This window comes from Argopecten irradians, chromosome 5 (genome assembly GCF_041381155.1).
Source record: "Argopecten irradians isolate NY chromosome 5, Ai_NY, whole genome shotgun sequence".
NCBI classification, from domain to species: domain Eukaryota; kingdom Metazoa; phylum Mollusca; class Bivalvia; order Pectinida; family Pectinidae; genus Argopecten; species Argopecten irradians.
The window spans coordinates 16,593,999-16,610,508 of NC_091138.1; the positions used below are offsets into that span (position 1 = coordinate 16,593,999).

General features: G+C 34.9%; 1 protein-coding gene across 4 annotated transcripts in view; it reads right to left on the bottom strand.

The window, feature by feature from the left end:
- Nucleotides 1-16,510, bottom strand: part of LOC138323021 (uncharacterized) — a 28,406-nt gene that overhangs the window by 10,712 nt on the left and 1,184 nt on the right. The window contains exons 2-4 of one of the 4 annotated variants that reach the window (XM_069267339.1): nt 14,936-14,986; nt 9,125-9,554; nt 8,641-8,773 (exon numbers count right to left, since the gene is read on the bottom strand). In XM_069267339.1, the coding sequence (XP_069123440.1) occupies nt 8,641-8,773; nt 9,125-9,524 (533 nt within the window). In that variant the 5' untranslated portion in view covers nt 9,525-9,554; nt 14,936-14,986. Of the gene's footprint in view, nt 1-1,555; nt 4,471-8,640; nt 9,555-12,138; nt 12,647-14,935; nt 14,987-16,510 lie in introns of those variants that run through there. The other 3 variants (XM_069267337.1, XM_069267335.1, XM_069267336.1) reach the window with 3 other exon arrangements.

The following is a 16,510-nucleotide window of genomic DNA, read 5'->3' on the forward strand; positions in this document are numbered from 1 at the left end:
ATTTTAACATGCAGAACCATTTTAATGAAAAAGTACCTTGGGATATTCTAAAGCTGAGGCAGACAAACCTATAGATAGAGGGTAGCAGACCAGTGCTATCTCACTACACTTACTACCCCCAGGGACACACAAAAGGCACTATAGCAGAGCCAGAGTCTGCAGTATAGCCTGATCATTGATCATGCAGGTACATATTTTATAGACACTTCCACATCCAGGCATGCTTTACACCAGTCATCAAAATTTTATTATACAATTTGCTACATTCATCAATAAATCTAGTTTCAAGGAGGCAGTTTGTTGCAGCAACTGCCGCATGTAGATAATCAGTAATAATACATGTATAATAACATAGGTTTATTTGTTATGTGTCTCTTGAAAATCGATTTTAAGGAATTAATTAGCAGGGACAAAGGAAAGAATATGTTTAAGAATGGTTCAGTATTGTTACCTATGTAGATCTCTCCTATGTACAAGAATGATACAGTATTTTTAGGTAGATCTCTATGCTGCCAGACCTTGGCTAGAGTCAAGGACATCCTCTTGGTGTGATGTCTGAGAGGTCTCAGAGGCTAGCACTTATGTTAAATTTGCTATTGTCTAGTTGGCATTCATCCTTCCATAACTGCCAACTGAAAGTGGTTCAATGCTTATATATAAATTTGATAATAACACCAAAGAGATTAAAGGAATGAAACATGTAATGAATAAACATCCATCTATGAAAGTGAGAAGGAAACATTTGTCTGATTTGATATGTCAAAGTTATATTTTTACAGTCTATAGCAGTGTCCGATATGGATGACTGACTACACTTTCTCCCCTCTGGCTGAGGATGTAGGAAGTGAGTCACAGATGTCAGCTGCTGAAGCAAGCTTCCTAAAACTAGCCACAGGACAGCAGCCTAGATCTGCTGTACTGGAGAAGGTAAGAGCTGTGTAATTAGTTAATCAGGCGTAATTCCTCGGTAATGATGGATAGATTTAAACTAATATTGGCTTTACAAATGTCTAACTGCATCATGTCTTACGAATCAAACTGATTAAGTCTAGACTTTATTCAGCATATTTGACTGTGAGAGTGTGATCAGCAACAGTAAACATCATTTTAGCCCTGCCTCCAACTCCCATCACCTCCTTCCAAAAAAAAAAACCTCCAACTATTAAGCCCTGGTTTATATATATACAGATCACTTACCAAAGTAACTGTTTGCAATTTTTCACTTTTTCAATTGTGTATCTAATCTGATAACAGACTTTAGCATTTTGTTTTTTGTGTTTTAGAGTTGTTCAAAATACAAAGGCTTTAAAGAAGAACTGAACTTGAGGATCACTCGACAGAATAAACAGTATACCTCAACACAGTATACAGTGTGATTAGTATTTGTGTGTGATATGGGATTTATATGTACCGATAAAACAGCTATTTAATGCTATGGTATAACCTAAAACACTCGCCCCTGACTGCTGACAACAGCCATGTGTTTCTGTTGCACTCAGCATGCAGATCATTGCAGTTTAAACTACGGTCAACTCCTATAGTACCCAAGTCATATGTTTCACTACCATATTTAAATATTAACTTTACATTGAGGGTATCGAGGATTTATTCCTGCAAACTTATGAATGGCTACAACCAGTCAAGCTGATGACAAGTAGACATCATATATAGATCTATATACGAGATAAACAATAACACAAACTTGTATGGTTCTAATATCTCAAATATTATATATTGACAGTTTCCTGCTATCCGAAAATTGGCTACTGTATCCCTAAAAGGGCTCTTCCTCTTTTATAGGCTTCAATTTCACTTACTTTGAATCAATCAAAGGCTGAAAATATGAAAACTTTGTTGGTTTTCTGACCGATTTCTTTTGTGAATTGATTTATGGCTTACTTTGTAGAATAATCTTATGAAAGACCAGTTCATGGCATATTTGTTTACATTACGCGCCCCAGTACTTATATTTCTGAAATTGCTGATGGCACCAAATAAATCTCAAGATCAAATGTGTGAGCCAGATGATCTCTAATGATTAAATCAGAATGAGACAGCGCATATGGAACAATACAGATAGAGGTCAAACATTTGACCTTGTGGATGACAAATGAAAGATGGAAGGAACTCATCATCTCTCATGTAAGGGTCAAAGATTTGACCTTATTGATGACTAAGGAAGAAAAGTATGAACTGATCAAAGCTGGAAGTCAAACAGTCAACCCTCTGGTCAACAAGTAAAGGCAGGAATTCAAGGAAACTGATGGTAGCACAGCTAGAGGTCAAACATTTGAGCTCATGCATATATTTATAGTGGAATGGAAGAAAGTCATGTCAGATAGTAACTTCCTCAGTGATATCGAAGTTATTTAAAAGAGGATAGATAATGTTTGTGTAAGACAAAGCAGTCCTACACACAACATGCTATGTATGCATAATATTAATAACATATACAGTCGGTATCAGTGAATAACAAAGAAGCAAACAAAACACAGTTGTTCCACATCCACTCACTCTATTGCATGAAAATAATTGGTTATTTGGAAAATATTGCATCAAATCATTCCTTGTTGAAATGTAAATGTGGACAATTGTATGTGTGGATAGTTTTGCTACATCAGCAATCAAACCATTTATGATGTGATTATTTTCTATAGTTCAATGTCAAAATTTAGTGAACCTGTTCATATGGTCGAGCATGGATATATATATTTTTTTTTTTTGGAGATTTAATAAAAGCAAAATAAGCAAAAATGTCCATCCAACAAATAATTCCACTTCACAGTATTTGAAATACATGTACATTCAGTGTAATTAACCTGTCTTAAACAAGCCACAGCAATACCAATAATCACAATGCATAAACACTTTCAACAGTCAGATGCATATTATGCATGGGTTCACTGAAATTGTGCATTTTAATTTTGGAATACATGTAGTACAATAAAAATTCCATACTGTACAAGTAAAATAAGTTTTTAAAATTAAAATTAAAAGAAATCATTTCACCCTTTTATGACTACCAAAACAAGGAAGTTTAGATCTGCTCAGGTTTTTTTTTAATATCAGAAATGTCAATAACTTGGACTTAATGGTGAATTGTCCTGTCCTTTTTCTTATCAAAAATATTATGTCCTGAACCAAAGCTTGCTATATGGACGTGAGATTGGATTGGTTGGGATTTCTATACCAGCTGAATCTTTGTCTCACTAATATTTTGCTTTTGGAAAATCCTCAAAGCAGATCAAATTTCAGTTTTTTGAAACAAAGATCCAAATGGGCTCAAATGGCTTACCTGGTGATCATGGACAAACCTTGAATGGTGATGATGGTCAAAATCGTTAAAGTGTCAGATCTTTAGGGAATTTCAGTATTTGAGAGGTAATTCAAATATTTTAGCCTATTTGATAGCTGGAATCCCTTCATCTGTGTTTGCAACATGGCCAAATTAAATGTTAAAACTTGACTAAAAATAAAGTTGTTTTAAGATATCATATATTTGACCTATACATGTATTTGATGAAGTCAAGGCCATATATTTCTAGGAACTTGATGGTCCTTCATCCAAGCAAGCTGCAGACCCAGTATCGGGTCACTCACCAGCGTCTCTTGAATTAGTTTTTGAGAAGAATTTTTTTAGATGGAAAAAGTTAATGTGATATGGCCATGGGGGCCTTATCTTGGATTTTGATAGTTTGTTACTGTTATTTCTCAGAAAGTACTGAAGGTATCTTTCTCAAATTAGAACGGCAAGTCAGACAACGAACAATGTGCCACAGCATAAACTCACTTGCCCTTTAGGCGGGTGAACTAAAATTGACAGTGATTAATTGTAATTTTTCTGTTTCACCTAGGAAAAAAGACATAAGCAGTTTCCCATTCAATAGGGTCCAAGCATAAGCGGACCATTCCAGCCGACTAGCTACAGGTACAAATGTTGTAGGATAATTCTGCATTCCAATAGGACAGTTAGCATTTCATTCTCGTCACACTGTAAATACCTTACTGTGTGGGGATGGACAAATTGGTTTCATATATTTGGAGTGTTAATTTTTTGTGATTTGCAAGTGTAAAGATTTCATAATATTGATATTTTTGCTATAAATAAATCATCAAACTTACAGCAAGTTTGTTTTATATCACACAGAATATAACACATTGATGAATTTTAGCAGTAAAATGTCTTCTATGTAAATAGTGTACTCCCCCTCACAGAAATGTCCATGTTTACAGTATTCACAAGGCTATAAAGTTTATCTAAAATCTATTTATCAATTAACAGATTTTACAGAGAAAATCTGGTGTTGCTGTCCTTTTTTGTTAATTTGAACCTTTGTGAATACAGTATACAATTAGAAGACCTGAGGGATTGTTGACAATAAGGTATTTACTGTGTAAAAGAGCATGATCATTGGAATATGGTGGTGTACAGCAGCAGTAACAATGTAATGTACTTACACTCTCAGGGACCTGTGTCAGATACCACATCAATTATATAATTATACATAAAACATAAACTTATAAATCAAAGTATACAGGGACCTGTGTCAGATACCACATCAATTATATAATTATAATTATACATAAAAACATAAACTTATAAATCAAAGTATACAGGGACCTGTGTCAGATACCACATCAATTATATAATTATAATTATACATAAAAACATTAGCTTATAAATCAATATGCACAGGGACCTGTGTCAGATACCACATCAAATACATTATACATAAAACATTAACTTATTCAACAATTATCACAGGGACCTGTGTCAGTTACCACATCAATTATAAAACATTAGCTATATATAGCTTACAAATCAATATTCACAAGGACCTGTGTCAAATTGACACTATATTATTTATACATATTTTACCTAAAATAATGACTCTAATTAATATTATCATCAGGGTACCTATTTCAACATGATAAAGATACAATATTTTTCTATCACACAAAACAAAACATCCTTATCAACAAACTATGTAAACAGATGACCTGTGAGTCAGATAAAACATTAATATATTATTTAATACACATAAAACATTTCTATTTATATCAACATACAGTCATACACACTGATCTGTATCAGATATGCATCATATCATTACATAAATATTACCTTATATATATACCATTATACACAAGAACTGGTGTCAAACAACAACACAGTTATCTACAGAACCTAAATGACATACTTTCCATATTTAGCTTTCCGAAAAGCATGATAAATGTATATCTGTAACCACATTCCATAAAAGACAATTAGGGCACGGCTGACATATATATAGGTAGACTACATTTGCCTTTCTATGACCTTATTTCATATTCCCATTGGATACTGTTTTTTCCCAGAGATAATGAATGACATTGTCATGACAAGTCCTCCACTAGACCCTTTCATAGCTACTAAATCACAAAGAAATATCATTTAACTTCAGATGTGAGTGAGGAAAATATGAATTTGGAAAATGAACTTCTTTAGCAAATCTACTTTGATTGCAAAATTGTAAAATTTGGTAACAGTATTTTTGCAATCTGTACACTTGTCTGTACCCAGAATCCTGCACTCTAAAATGTACTGAAGCTATGCTTGACATGGTTCCACACATAGCTATGTGAGGGACAATCCCTTCCAGGTTCCCTGAGTCTAGGAATCAAGGTTTCTATGCCTATAATGTTATGGACATAATCACGAACTTTTAATGATGCATTATAACCAGGATATGTCTTAGTAATGACACACTACATTTGTATATTTTAACAAATATCCTAATATAAATATGTTTGTAGAAGTGACAGATGTTCTCGGATCCAGTAACTGTACAGTCACCTATAAAACACGTCCACCTGTGGCAAAATTCATTATCTACTCTTGTGTACATACAGGCTGTTGTCAACACAAGATTTTCATATAAACTGTTGATGAAGTATTTGATCATATATTAAAATCTTAATCAATACTCTTAGCACACAACTAAGAAATGTAATTGCCAATTAATTAACCCATTTCACATATGTTCTGCATTATATGTGTATTAAATAATTAATGGAAAGATATGTTGCACTATTTGAAAATGAAATATCAGTAGGTTGGAGCTTATGGTATCGTGTCAAGTATTAACTTGATAATTTGTCTCAACAACGTTAACTAGAAGCATTACAAACTTCCAAGGGTGATAACTTATAAGGGAGATAACTGTCCAAAGAAAATACGTTGATTATTATTTTCATTTCTTTCATTTTTGTAATTTTAAAAATTGCAATATATTATATATAGTCATGGTTTATTAAGTTATTTCAAATCATGAAATAATTAAAAAATGACAAAAAGTCACTGAATAATCAAAAAACATGGGATAACTTTGCTTGCTAATTAATGTTTCTGATTTATTAATCCAGTTACCATATTTACATTATTTCCTTTCACCTGGTGCCATTAGCCTCTTTGGTAAGGTTCTGCCCACCACATCATTACATGTAGGGAGTAAATTGGTAGGGCTAATGGGGTACTACACCATGTTCACCAGTTACTGATAAGGACATCAGGGGGCTATCAGTCTTATAACTAGTTATAGATAAGGATATCAGGATGGATATCTGTGGATACTCTAGCTACTGCCCGGCTCATCATCACTTATACTGGATAAAGAGTTGGTAGAGACCAGCACTAAGTTATGATAAGGCTATCATCACTAATCATTCTACTCTCACTTAACACATTACAGTTAGTTTACCAACATCATTAGGAGAACATATTCCATAGAATGTATATAGCTAGTAAAATGTAGAAAATATGTCATATAAATCAACAGTTGTACATGTGTTACTTAAAATTTTGCAATATTTTACAAAAGTAATTTTTTCAATGTCTACTTCCCATTCTCATTACTCTGTATATGTATGGTTTTACCAATGCCACTTTGAAACTTTTGAACGTTAATCAGGTATAATATCAGTGTTAATTTTTGCATCTTCACCATCTTCCATTATCTTAAAACAAAATTAACTTTCCCATACCTTAAAATGTTGTAACTAAATTAAGAAGTAGAAGGGTTAATTATGGGTGTATCATATATAAAGTATTTGTTGTATACACAATAGAATTGGTTGCTATAGACAGGTGGGATTTTGAATATAATACATGTGGTGGTCGATAAACACAGGTGGGATCACTAATATACATTTGTCCACAAAAGACAGGTGGTCAATTAAGACAGGTGATCATTTAAGAAAGGTGTTGCTAGCTAAAAGAAATAGCAGCAAAGCTAGGTGTCACTCGGGTTGATCTATAAAAGCTGCATTGAAAAAGAATCTGAACTCTTGAATAATCTTTACGTAAAGATCAACATTTAACATACAGTGTACAATAGCTTATCTATTTGCCCAAGCTAAAATCATGATTTTCTTTGTGACAAAAATACCATGGAAGACAAAAACTATCATTTATCAATTCATATAACATTCTCTACTTTTTGCTTTGTTATACATATTGCTATCCTATTATATAGCTGATGATTCAATATTCTGTGTAATATACAGCCGACACTCCAGTCGTATTCAGTTATTCACAACAAATCATTATTCCACAACAACAAAAAAGCTGTGTAAGTCCAGCTGTTACATCACACTGCATACCTAATCATTGATTACCAAACAGTAATTAGCAGCCCTGTTAAGTGCTCAAATTAGTTTGTTAAGTATCGGTGATGGAGTTGAATCCTACATTGCACAAATGTTGCTGAGTAACACTAAGTTATAGTGCAAAATATTGTACGCTACATTTATAAGTTTGTATATCACGATAATTGCTTTTCCTGGCAAATTAAAGTTGACAAATCACATGTATATAACCTTAACCTTTTTTGCATATAAAGTAAAAATCACATCTATTCTGACTCACTGTAAGAATAATATTCATCATAGATTCATAACCTTAAGAGCTGATCTTCATAATTTTGAATGAGAAAAACATATCTGACACATTATAAGAATAATATTCATCATAGGTTCATAACATTATGATCTAATCTTCATAATTTTGAATTACAATAACCTTTACATATGAGACAATACCTTTAAATATTTCCTTAATGGTAAAAAAGACATACGAAAATAGATTCAGAACACAAGATAGGTAATTAGCTAAGCAAATTAGCAAAATGATCAAATTAGCACTTTTAATTAATACCACACGCTGCCTTTTTATTCACCTTATTAATATAAGACACTGAGACAAAACCATGACGTACATCAGAGTTACGACACAGAAACAAGATAATGAGCGAGCACAGGAGTACAACATCCAGCAAATCTGATTCTGTATACACGCCTGCTGTGTTTACTAAAAATGTGGGACGCTGTCTCATTATCAGCCCTAACTGCATTAAACTTAATATTACATCAAAGCTGGCAGGGAAATTTTGGCCTGCTATCAAGAAAGCTTGAAAAAATATGAATCAGAAAAAACTACATTGCTGAATTATCATGCAAAATGGGGAATCTACAATGGAAGAGAAATAAATTAAGGGTGACCTGGAAAGTAAACCTTGCCACCACCACTGGAACGAGATATGTACACCACATTAGTTAGACAAGCAAGCCAAGGAAAATAAAAGTATACCTGTCGCAACTTACCTAAGGTCGCGGGAGGACCGCTTGGAATGTGGTAGATCCACTGTGACCTGTTCCGCACCAATGACTGTAGGTGGTTCCTCACTTTGTGGAGTCACTGGTGCGGAGTCACAAGATTTGTACTTCCTGTTGGATTCTAATCCAGAAAAATCAAATTGAAATTGAAATGTTTCGGAATTATAATCAACAAAACTGCTTGTTCTCTTTTTATTGGATAGTAATTCAGTGCTCCCCAAGAAATCAATGGAATCAAACTCTGCTAACGGGGCACGGATACTCAGATCGTCCCCACCGAATTCCGATGCCTCACTTTGACAGCGGTCGAGGCTTGTAAATAAAGTTCCTGTCCAGTCTAAACTGTCGGTAGACTTCCATGACAACCTATACTTTTTATCAGATTTTTCACCTCTTTTCTTTAAACTTGGTTTGAGAATTATAATATCAGATTTTCTATTGGCCAATTTGGACGGACTAGTTCTACACTCACCATGTCTGATAAAGGACTTGGGAGGATCACAGGCACAATGGCTGAGGTTGACCCTCTCACACAAGTCTGTAGAGTCTTTACCCTCACTACTAGGGGTGTGGCTGCCCAGCCGTTCCTCCCCCTCACTGGGGGACAGGCTCTCTATACCACTGTCTGACGGTGCCACCCCTACCCCAGAATTCACCTGGGTCTTTTTTTCCTCTGATTCCTCCTCTTTGTTCTCACTTGTGACACCACCATTGTGTTTGTGACTGTCCGGGAGGGCGTCCTCAATCTGACCAACAGAAGAGGAATACTCTATTTTCACTGCCACGCCATTCTTGTGGCGCCGGGGGTGTGGGTGTTTCTGGTTCGGAGTTTCTAAAGCATCATGGCCAGACTTGGAGTAGCAGGCCCCCATTTAAAAAGATGTTGGTAGGTTCATCTATATCTGAAAATATAAACAACAGGTAACAGTTCTAAGGCCATATATATACATGATGGCTGCCTGATCAATATACACTGTCATTATAACTGTCGGCTGTGTATGAATCAGTGCTGTGTGCAATACGCATCTTATCTGATTGTCTATAACAGTGTACACAGAGACAATTCTACGATACAAAATGTATTCCAGTTAAGTGTCTCGAATGTGATTCATCATCATATGCAATTCAGTTTTTGCCAACATGTGCTATTTTTGCTGATACCATTATCTTTAAAGACAATTTGAAATATCTTGCAAGGAAAGAAAATGATGTCTGTTTCTCCATAGTAGTCATCTGGTGTAACTTGTAGTAATCTGACAAACATTTACTCAGATTTATTTCACAAACTCTGATAATCTCAGGATTAATTTGTTTATTTACATGAAAAATAACTACAAATATCTGACAGACAAATGCTTTGCCTCCATGTAAACTCACCTCCACATGAACTCATGATCAAAACATTATGGCACTGAATGCCCCCTCTCCCCCACTCCCCTCCCGAAAATCAATGGGAAAATCATTAAAAGCACACTATCAACTTTTATTTAGTATAAAACATTACTACAACTGGAAATATGAACTTCTCAAGCATCATTTTGCACCAAAGACAAAATATACAGCGCAAGTGATCAAAAATTTTTTTTGCATTTTTTGCATACTCATGATCATTAAACTAAAAATAAATTCATGATTACAACATATCTGAATTCTTAATGCAAGTTTTTGATTTTATAAAACAAAAGTTTCGACATCCTTACCCACAAGCATTTATAATATCATATATTTGTTTGGGTAGATAATGCGAATGAATACCAAACTGGAGCAACATCAGTCAATTTCTTTTAATTTGCTTTACCAAAAATCTTTTTACCATTGAATTAGCCAGTTTTCATAAACCAAGTAAAATTTGGTTTAACAGGCATTGCCAGAGATAGTTGCCAATATACACTCTAAGTACATGACAGTACATGTACATGAGATGAGAGAATCACCTTGGCATTGTCAGTAGTGTTTTATACAAGTTGAGTGCTCCTAACAATTACAGTAGTGTGTACTATACTATAATGGATATACATGGCTGTGATTAATCTTAACCTGCAATGCATTTGTATATATCCCGATTCAACATAGCTTACATCTTTGTTTTCCAAATAAGATCTGTAACTTCCGTAAATAGACAAAAATGCTTTATTATAGTGAAAGTGCACTGGTTACTCCAGATCAGAAAACACCTTAGCAAAAGTTGCTAAAACCTTTTTTTTTTCTTAAGCAAAACAGAAATCTTTTACCAAATATAAATGATATCTACAATAGCCATGATATTTTCATAATCCTCCACACATTCATCCCTATTTCTCAAAGCCATAACCAGGCTATTATTTTTTCAGTGTAACACTTAAATGTTTAAGCACTTAAATCTTGAATCACATGGATTTGATAGCTAGAATGAACTAAAAAATGAAATATACATTTTCTTTGTAAAAACTACTTTTATTTCTTTCTACTTAAAGGGCCACTACCTTTCCGAAACGGCTTTTAATTTTTAAAATAGGAATGTAAAACGAGATCAATAATTTTGTAGAGTCGCAGAAGTTATTAACTATACGTTTACTAGCAAACTTATCATCGCCTTCAGAACTATTTAATTAGAATAAATAAAATGTTAATTTTCATAACGCGGGTCGTTTTATGTTTCCCGCCGTCGTCCTAAATGCCGCGCGGTAGTTGACTATCACTGCGCCAGACGACAAAACAGCGAAATGAATCTTCACTGTTATCGTACATTAGACAGGAAATCTTGCATATTTTTGGTGTTGTAACCTCATCTTAAGCCATCGATATATATTCTTTTGTTTTTAAGAAACCTTTAAATTTTGCTCCGGAAAGGTAGTGGGCCTTTAAATGATTATTTTTATTTTAGCAATTAGTGTCTACCATTAGCAAAATGCCCAAAATGCTATCCATAGAGTGAGCACAGCAGTGACCAACTTGGTGTTTGCAAATCACTAACATTTTTGTCTTAATTATACTACAGTAAACTACTTTTATTTCTTTATGATTCCAATTTTTGCATAATTTTGAAAGACAGCTCGTACCCAAATTCAAATGGATGCACTATTGTCAGTAAGAACCCTTGATCACAAATTTGTATATTCACATTTTCACATATTGAAAATGATGACACAAAACAATTGTAAACTTGTTATCACTTACACATATAAACACCTTAACTTACATGTTTGTTGTCTATAGAAAGTGTAAACAGCATTGCCATTTTAGCACCAAACTGTCACAGACTACCAACCATGAGGAAACTAAATAGGAAAACTTGTCATGATGTATGCATTATGCATGGCATGTATTGAAACCATGGCAAAAACAATAGCATCCAACAACGTGTACGTGTCAGTGAAGGTGATACAGGTAAATAGACAGGTAGATGTCGGGTGATCACAGGTGTATACAGAAATGTATACCTAGGTAAATACCTAGGTATACCTAGGTATCAATATATACCTAGGTATCAAAGAAATATAGCTATACCTGATAACAACTCCAAATCCTGGGTTCCATTTCTATGTGCTGTGTAAGAGGCTGACCATACATCCTAAACCACTGGTTATACAGGAAAAGACCAACACGTGTGTATGTCTATACCACAAACCACAAGTCTCAGCTCCAACACATCTGTTCTGTGTCAACTTTAAAAGCTACCTATATATTGGAAATTGATCCACTCTGGTTATAATTAGTCCAGTAAGAAACCAAAAGTTCTCAAGTAAGTCGATCACTATTCACCACAGTCCATTTGAGTATAATCCTGTGTAGCCCTACTACGGTTTGAGAAGTTGTTCAGCAGCAGGCTGTCCTGTATAATAAAGGTTGTGTCCTGTGTGTTTATACATGTATCCTACGCTGGATCAATAGCTCCAGGTCTATCTAGCTCCTCTCAACAGCTGTTTCTCCAATGTAGGTATTCAACTCAACATCTGATGTTTAACCAAAACATACACTATTGATATAGATACAAAAAATGATTCTGCAGATACCAAAGACCGGCCCTTTACACCTAGAGACTAGTCATCCTGCTACTGAAGTCTACAGAAGAAAGCGACAGCTTCCAAACCTTATCAGTGTTGCTGTGAGATAGAGTTCCCACGGGGATTTTCTGGTACAGGAAAACAGACCAGGAAAAGAGCTGACAAGGGCTGACAAGGAACAAAGTGTCTAATCTATGTGTGTGTTGTGGGTCAGGGGAGGTAGTGCCCTTGTATAGTCCCCTAATGCTGGGGTCAAACAGCTTAGGATCAGCTCATCAAACAAAAGCTTGATGCTGAGTAGATCTGTAATATGATACAAATCTTTTGTCTGATCATCCATTCAATTGAACAGTTGGTGTTCTTGGAGCCTGTTTAAATTCATGAGATGCATGCTCACTTAATTTGCAATAAATTCTCTGTACAGGGTAATTGCCACCATTAATTAATCTATGATGGATAGTTAGCATGCATCTCTTTTTCACTTGATCAGTAAATGTTCATCACTAAAGGTCAAAGGATCCATGAGGATGGTATAAAAACAGTTTTAGGATCTACATCTATATATTTCCCAAGTTTTATTCCCCACCCCCAACTTTGTCATCAGCAATCCACCATTAACATTTGTCCTTGTAATTCCAAAATGTCAACAATTGGTAAACACATTTATTCTGACAGAAATTGAAGCTTTTCAGAATTATACACATATTACATCTATCATGATTGAAAATATCCAAAACATTATCTATTGAAAGCAATATACTAGCATTAGTATAGTAGTACACGTGATATGTTTGATGATAATGACAGGGCCCTAACAGCCTCATGTCCCATTCTGTATATTTATTGATGTAATTAGAGTATGCAGCAGAGAAGTGGAGGACACATTGTCTCCCGTTTAATTATTCTACCAATAACTGGTCAGTGATCAATATATAGTGAGATGAGCATTGGACATTATCTACACCCAGTGTCCACACTAGGCACCCTATCCATCAATACAGACAGCTGTATGGGACATAAAGTTTACACTAATGTAACATGTATGGACATTAAGGTTAGAGTCCAAAATGGGTAGTGACATGAAGTCTCAAAAATTCTTAGGATAATTATCATAAGCTAGAGTCAGCTGTCCAGACAAGGTATCATGTTGATACCCTAGCTTTCATAGACCAGTTATGCTAGTGTGCAATGCTCGTCATATGAGCATAAGCCTATAATTCTTGAACCTCAATGTTTTGCACAATAAGACATCTTGATCTTGTATCTTGAACATCCAAAACAAGAGTCTCATATTTTGACTACATATCACACATATACAGTTCCGTGTAAAGGCAACATAACAGAATGCCTGCGGTCTAGACACTCAATTCCCTGCCCCATTATTACCAGACCTATATGTGGTGCACAATGTAATGGGACACAATTGACAACTCTCCATCTCAGCTTCCCAGACAGTGCTTCAGACCTAACCTGATTATCTCATCATACAAGTGTGCAGCCTTCGGTGGTACAGAGCTGATGTAAAGCCCATCAGACAAATTACACCAAGTACCAAGGTCTAATCTCTGAGGGTAATCAGAACAAAATCAATATGTATTGATGTAAAGTTGTGAACAGGTAGAGTATGGGGTACTATAACAATGGTCTACTGCTTCCTTTAGTCGGCTATTAGTGGTAACAATAGCTATACATCCTGTAAGGCAGTAGTAGTCCTGATCAAAGAGGCTATAGATTTGTTAGACCACAATTCATTGATAAGTACTCTAAGCTGAGGGTGTTGGTAAATACCTGGATTACACTTGTACCTGAGACTGGTTACAGGTGTATACTGTATAGACATCCAGAGGGTCTGTTAAACTCACCTGTATAATTAGGGATTGTAATCATTTTCATTAAGGATTAAAATTACGTAAAAAATATACTTCATCTTTCTAGGTTTGGGAACCAATACGGACAGTATGTATGTATAATACACTTACAGTCTTCAAAGAAGTAGATAACCGCTTACACGGACAATAGGAAGTAATTTTGCATTTTTGTATTCTGGGCCTTCTGGTTTTTCAGAAACAACAATTTTTATTTAAAGGTTTTTACATGATTAAATATTGCATTATGATTGAGACTTTGGTAATAGGTCAAGGTCATTTATCTGAGAAAAACTTTAATGTGTATCCTATCTTAAACCTATACTGTCATGACCCAATATCACTAAACTTCTCATCTCAGAGACCTTACAGCTAATATAATTAAGAAAATGGCTGAGAGAAGAATAGCGCTTAAAGAAATATTGAGTTACTTACCTTTATCCAAAGTATTTTCTTTTCGTGTTAAATGGCTGTAACATCTCCACCCTTGAATTAAAATGTAGAATATTGGTATGACATATATATTCACAGTCACTGATACATTGCTCAGAGGTTTCATCCATCAACCTTATGAGGACCTAACGGTGATACAAGCCTAACACAAACATACCCGGTATACATCTTACTCTATCAAATCCTTAAAATGTGCTTTATGTATATATATAAATGATCTTCCTTATATATCCAGTATATAATTACTGTAGATAGTAAGATACCCAACTGATATAGTCATCAGCAGCACCAAATGACTTAACAGTTAATTAATATCATGATCAGGTAATTTCAATCTAATTAAAATTTGATGTTCATGATCTACTCTGTAAACTTTGTATGAGCACGGAGTTTACGGACCAGATAATGAACATCAAATTTTAGTAAGATTGAGGTAATCTTATCATTACCGACAACAGAAAAACATCACATAACCCTTATATAGATATAACAATATTCACGTGTGTATATCTGTTCTAGTGTTTTCTATAAGCCAACACAAAACAACCAACTTGAAGCTCACTTGAGAACAAACATGTTATCATTTGATGACTCCTAATTGATAGCACCTTGCCACCTTGCAAATTTTAAGAGCGAATTTGAAAACAATTGAAACAAATAGTGAAATATCGCCTTACCGGAAACAAGTATTTTTTTTATTTGGTCTAAGGGAATCCCTTCTATTGTTTTTAACAATCCCCTCCAAATTACGATAATCCTGTAAATTCACTAACTTTGGTCGTCTGCTTCTCGGCCTGTTCTCCACTGAACTACATGTACAAAATTTGTTTACAATGTCAATATCTGTAGACTTGGGTAATTTTAACACCATACCTAACTTTCGTCGTGAATATCCACTCCTAAACATTCCAATGATCATATTTTTAACGCCCAATGACATTTCTTTCCCTTTTCAGCCCATCTTGGCAATACACATCCATGGGGAAAACCAGAAAGCAGACGAAAACAAAAATATTGTGTGACTTAAAATGACGTCGTACTCAAACCTAAAAATAACACACGTCATCATCAGTGACATTTACAATGAATGTCAAGGCCATTTTCAGTGATGTTATTGACACGACGTAAAAACGCCATCATTGTGACCGAATACTTTTGGCACAGCACTATATATTCAAACTCAGGACCCTCCAGTCCAAACACTAAGCTTAGCGGTAGGCAGCTAATGCTCTACCTGTTCACTGGCAATCAACCTTATGATGTCCTTATCCAGAACTTGCCCTGAATTAAGAATATCACTACACAACTCAGGTTCAGGTGTCCCCTAACAGGAAACAGGATGTTAAACAATTATGTAAAACCCTATTAACCCCCCCCCCTGTACATTTTTATACTGTGGGGTAAAACTAGAATCTAGTATGGTTTCATTATTATCAACAATTTCACTTTGTAAAAATAACCGATGTAGGTACATTTTAAGTAAAGTAATATTCCTAAGTCCCGAATGGCGGAGAGCCGTCACGTGGTGACCCCCTATCACTTTATAGGGGGTCAGTA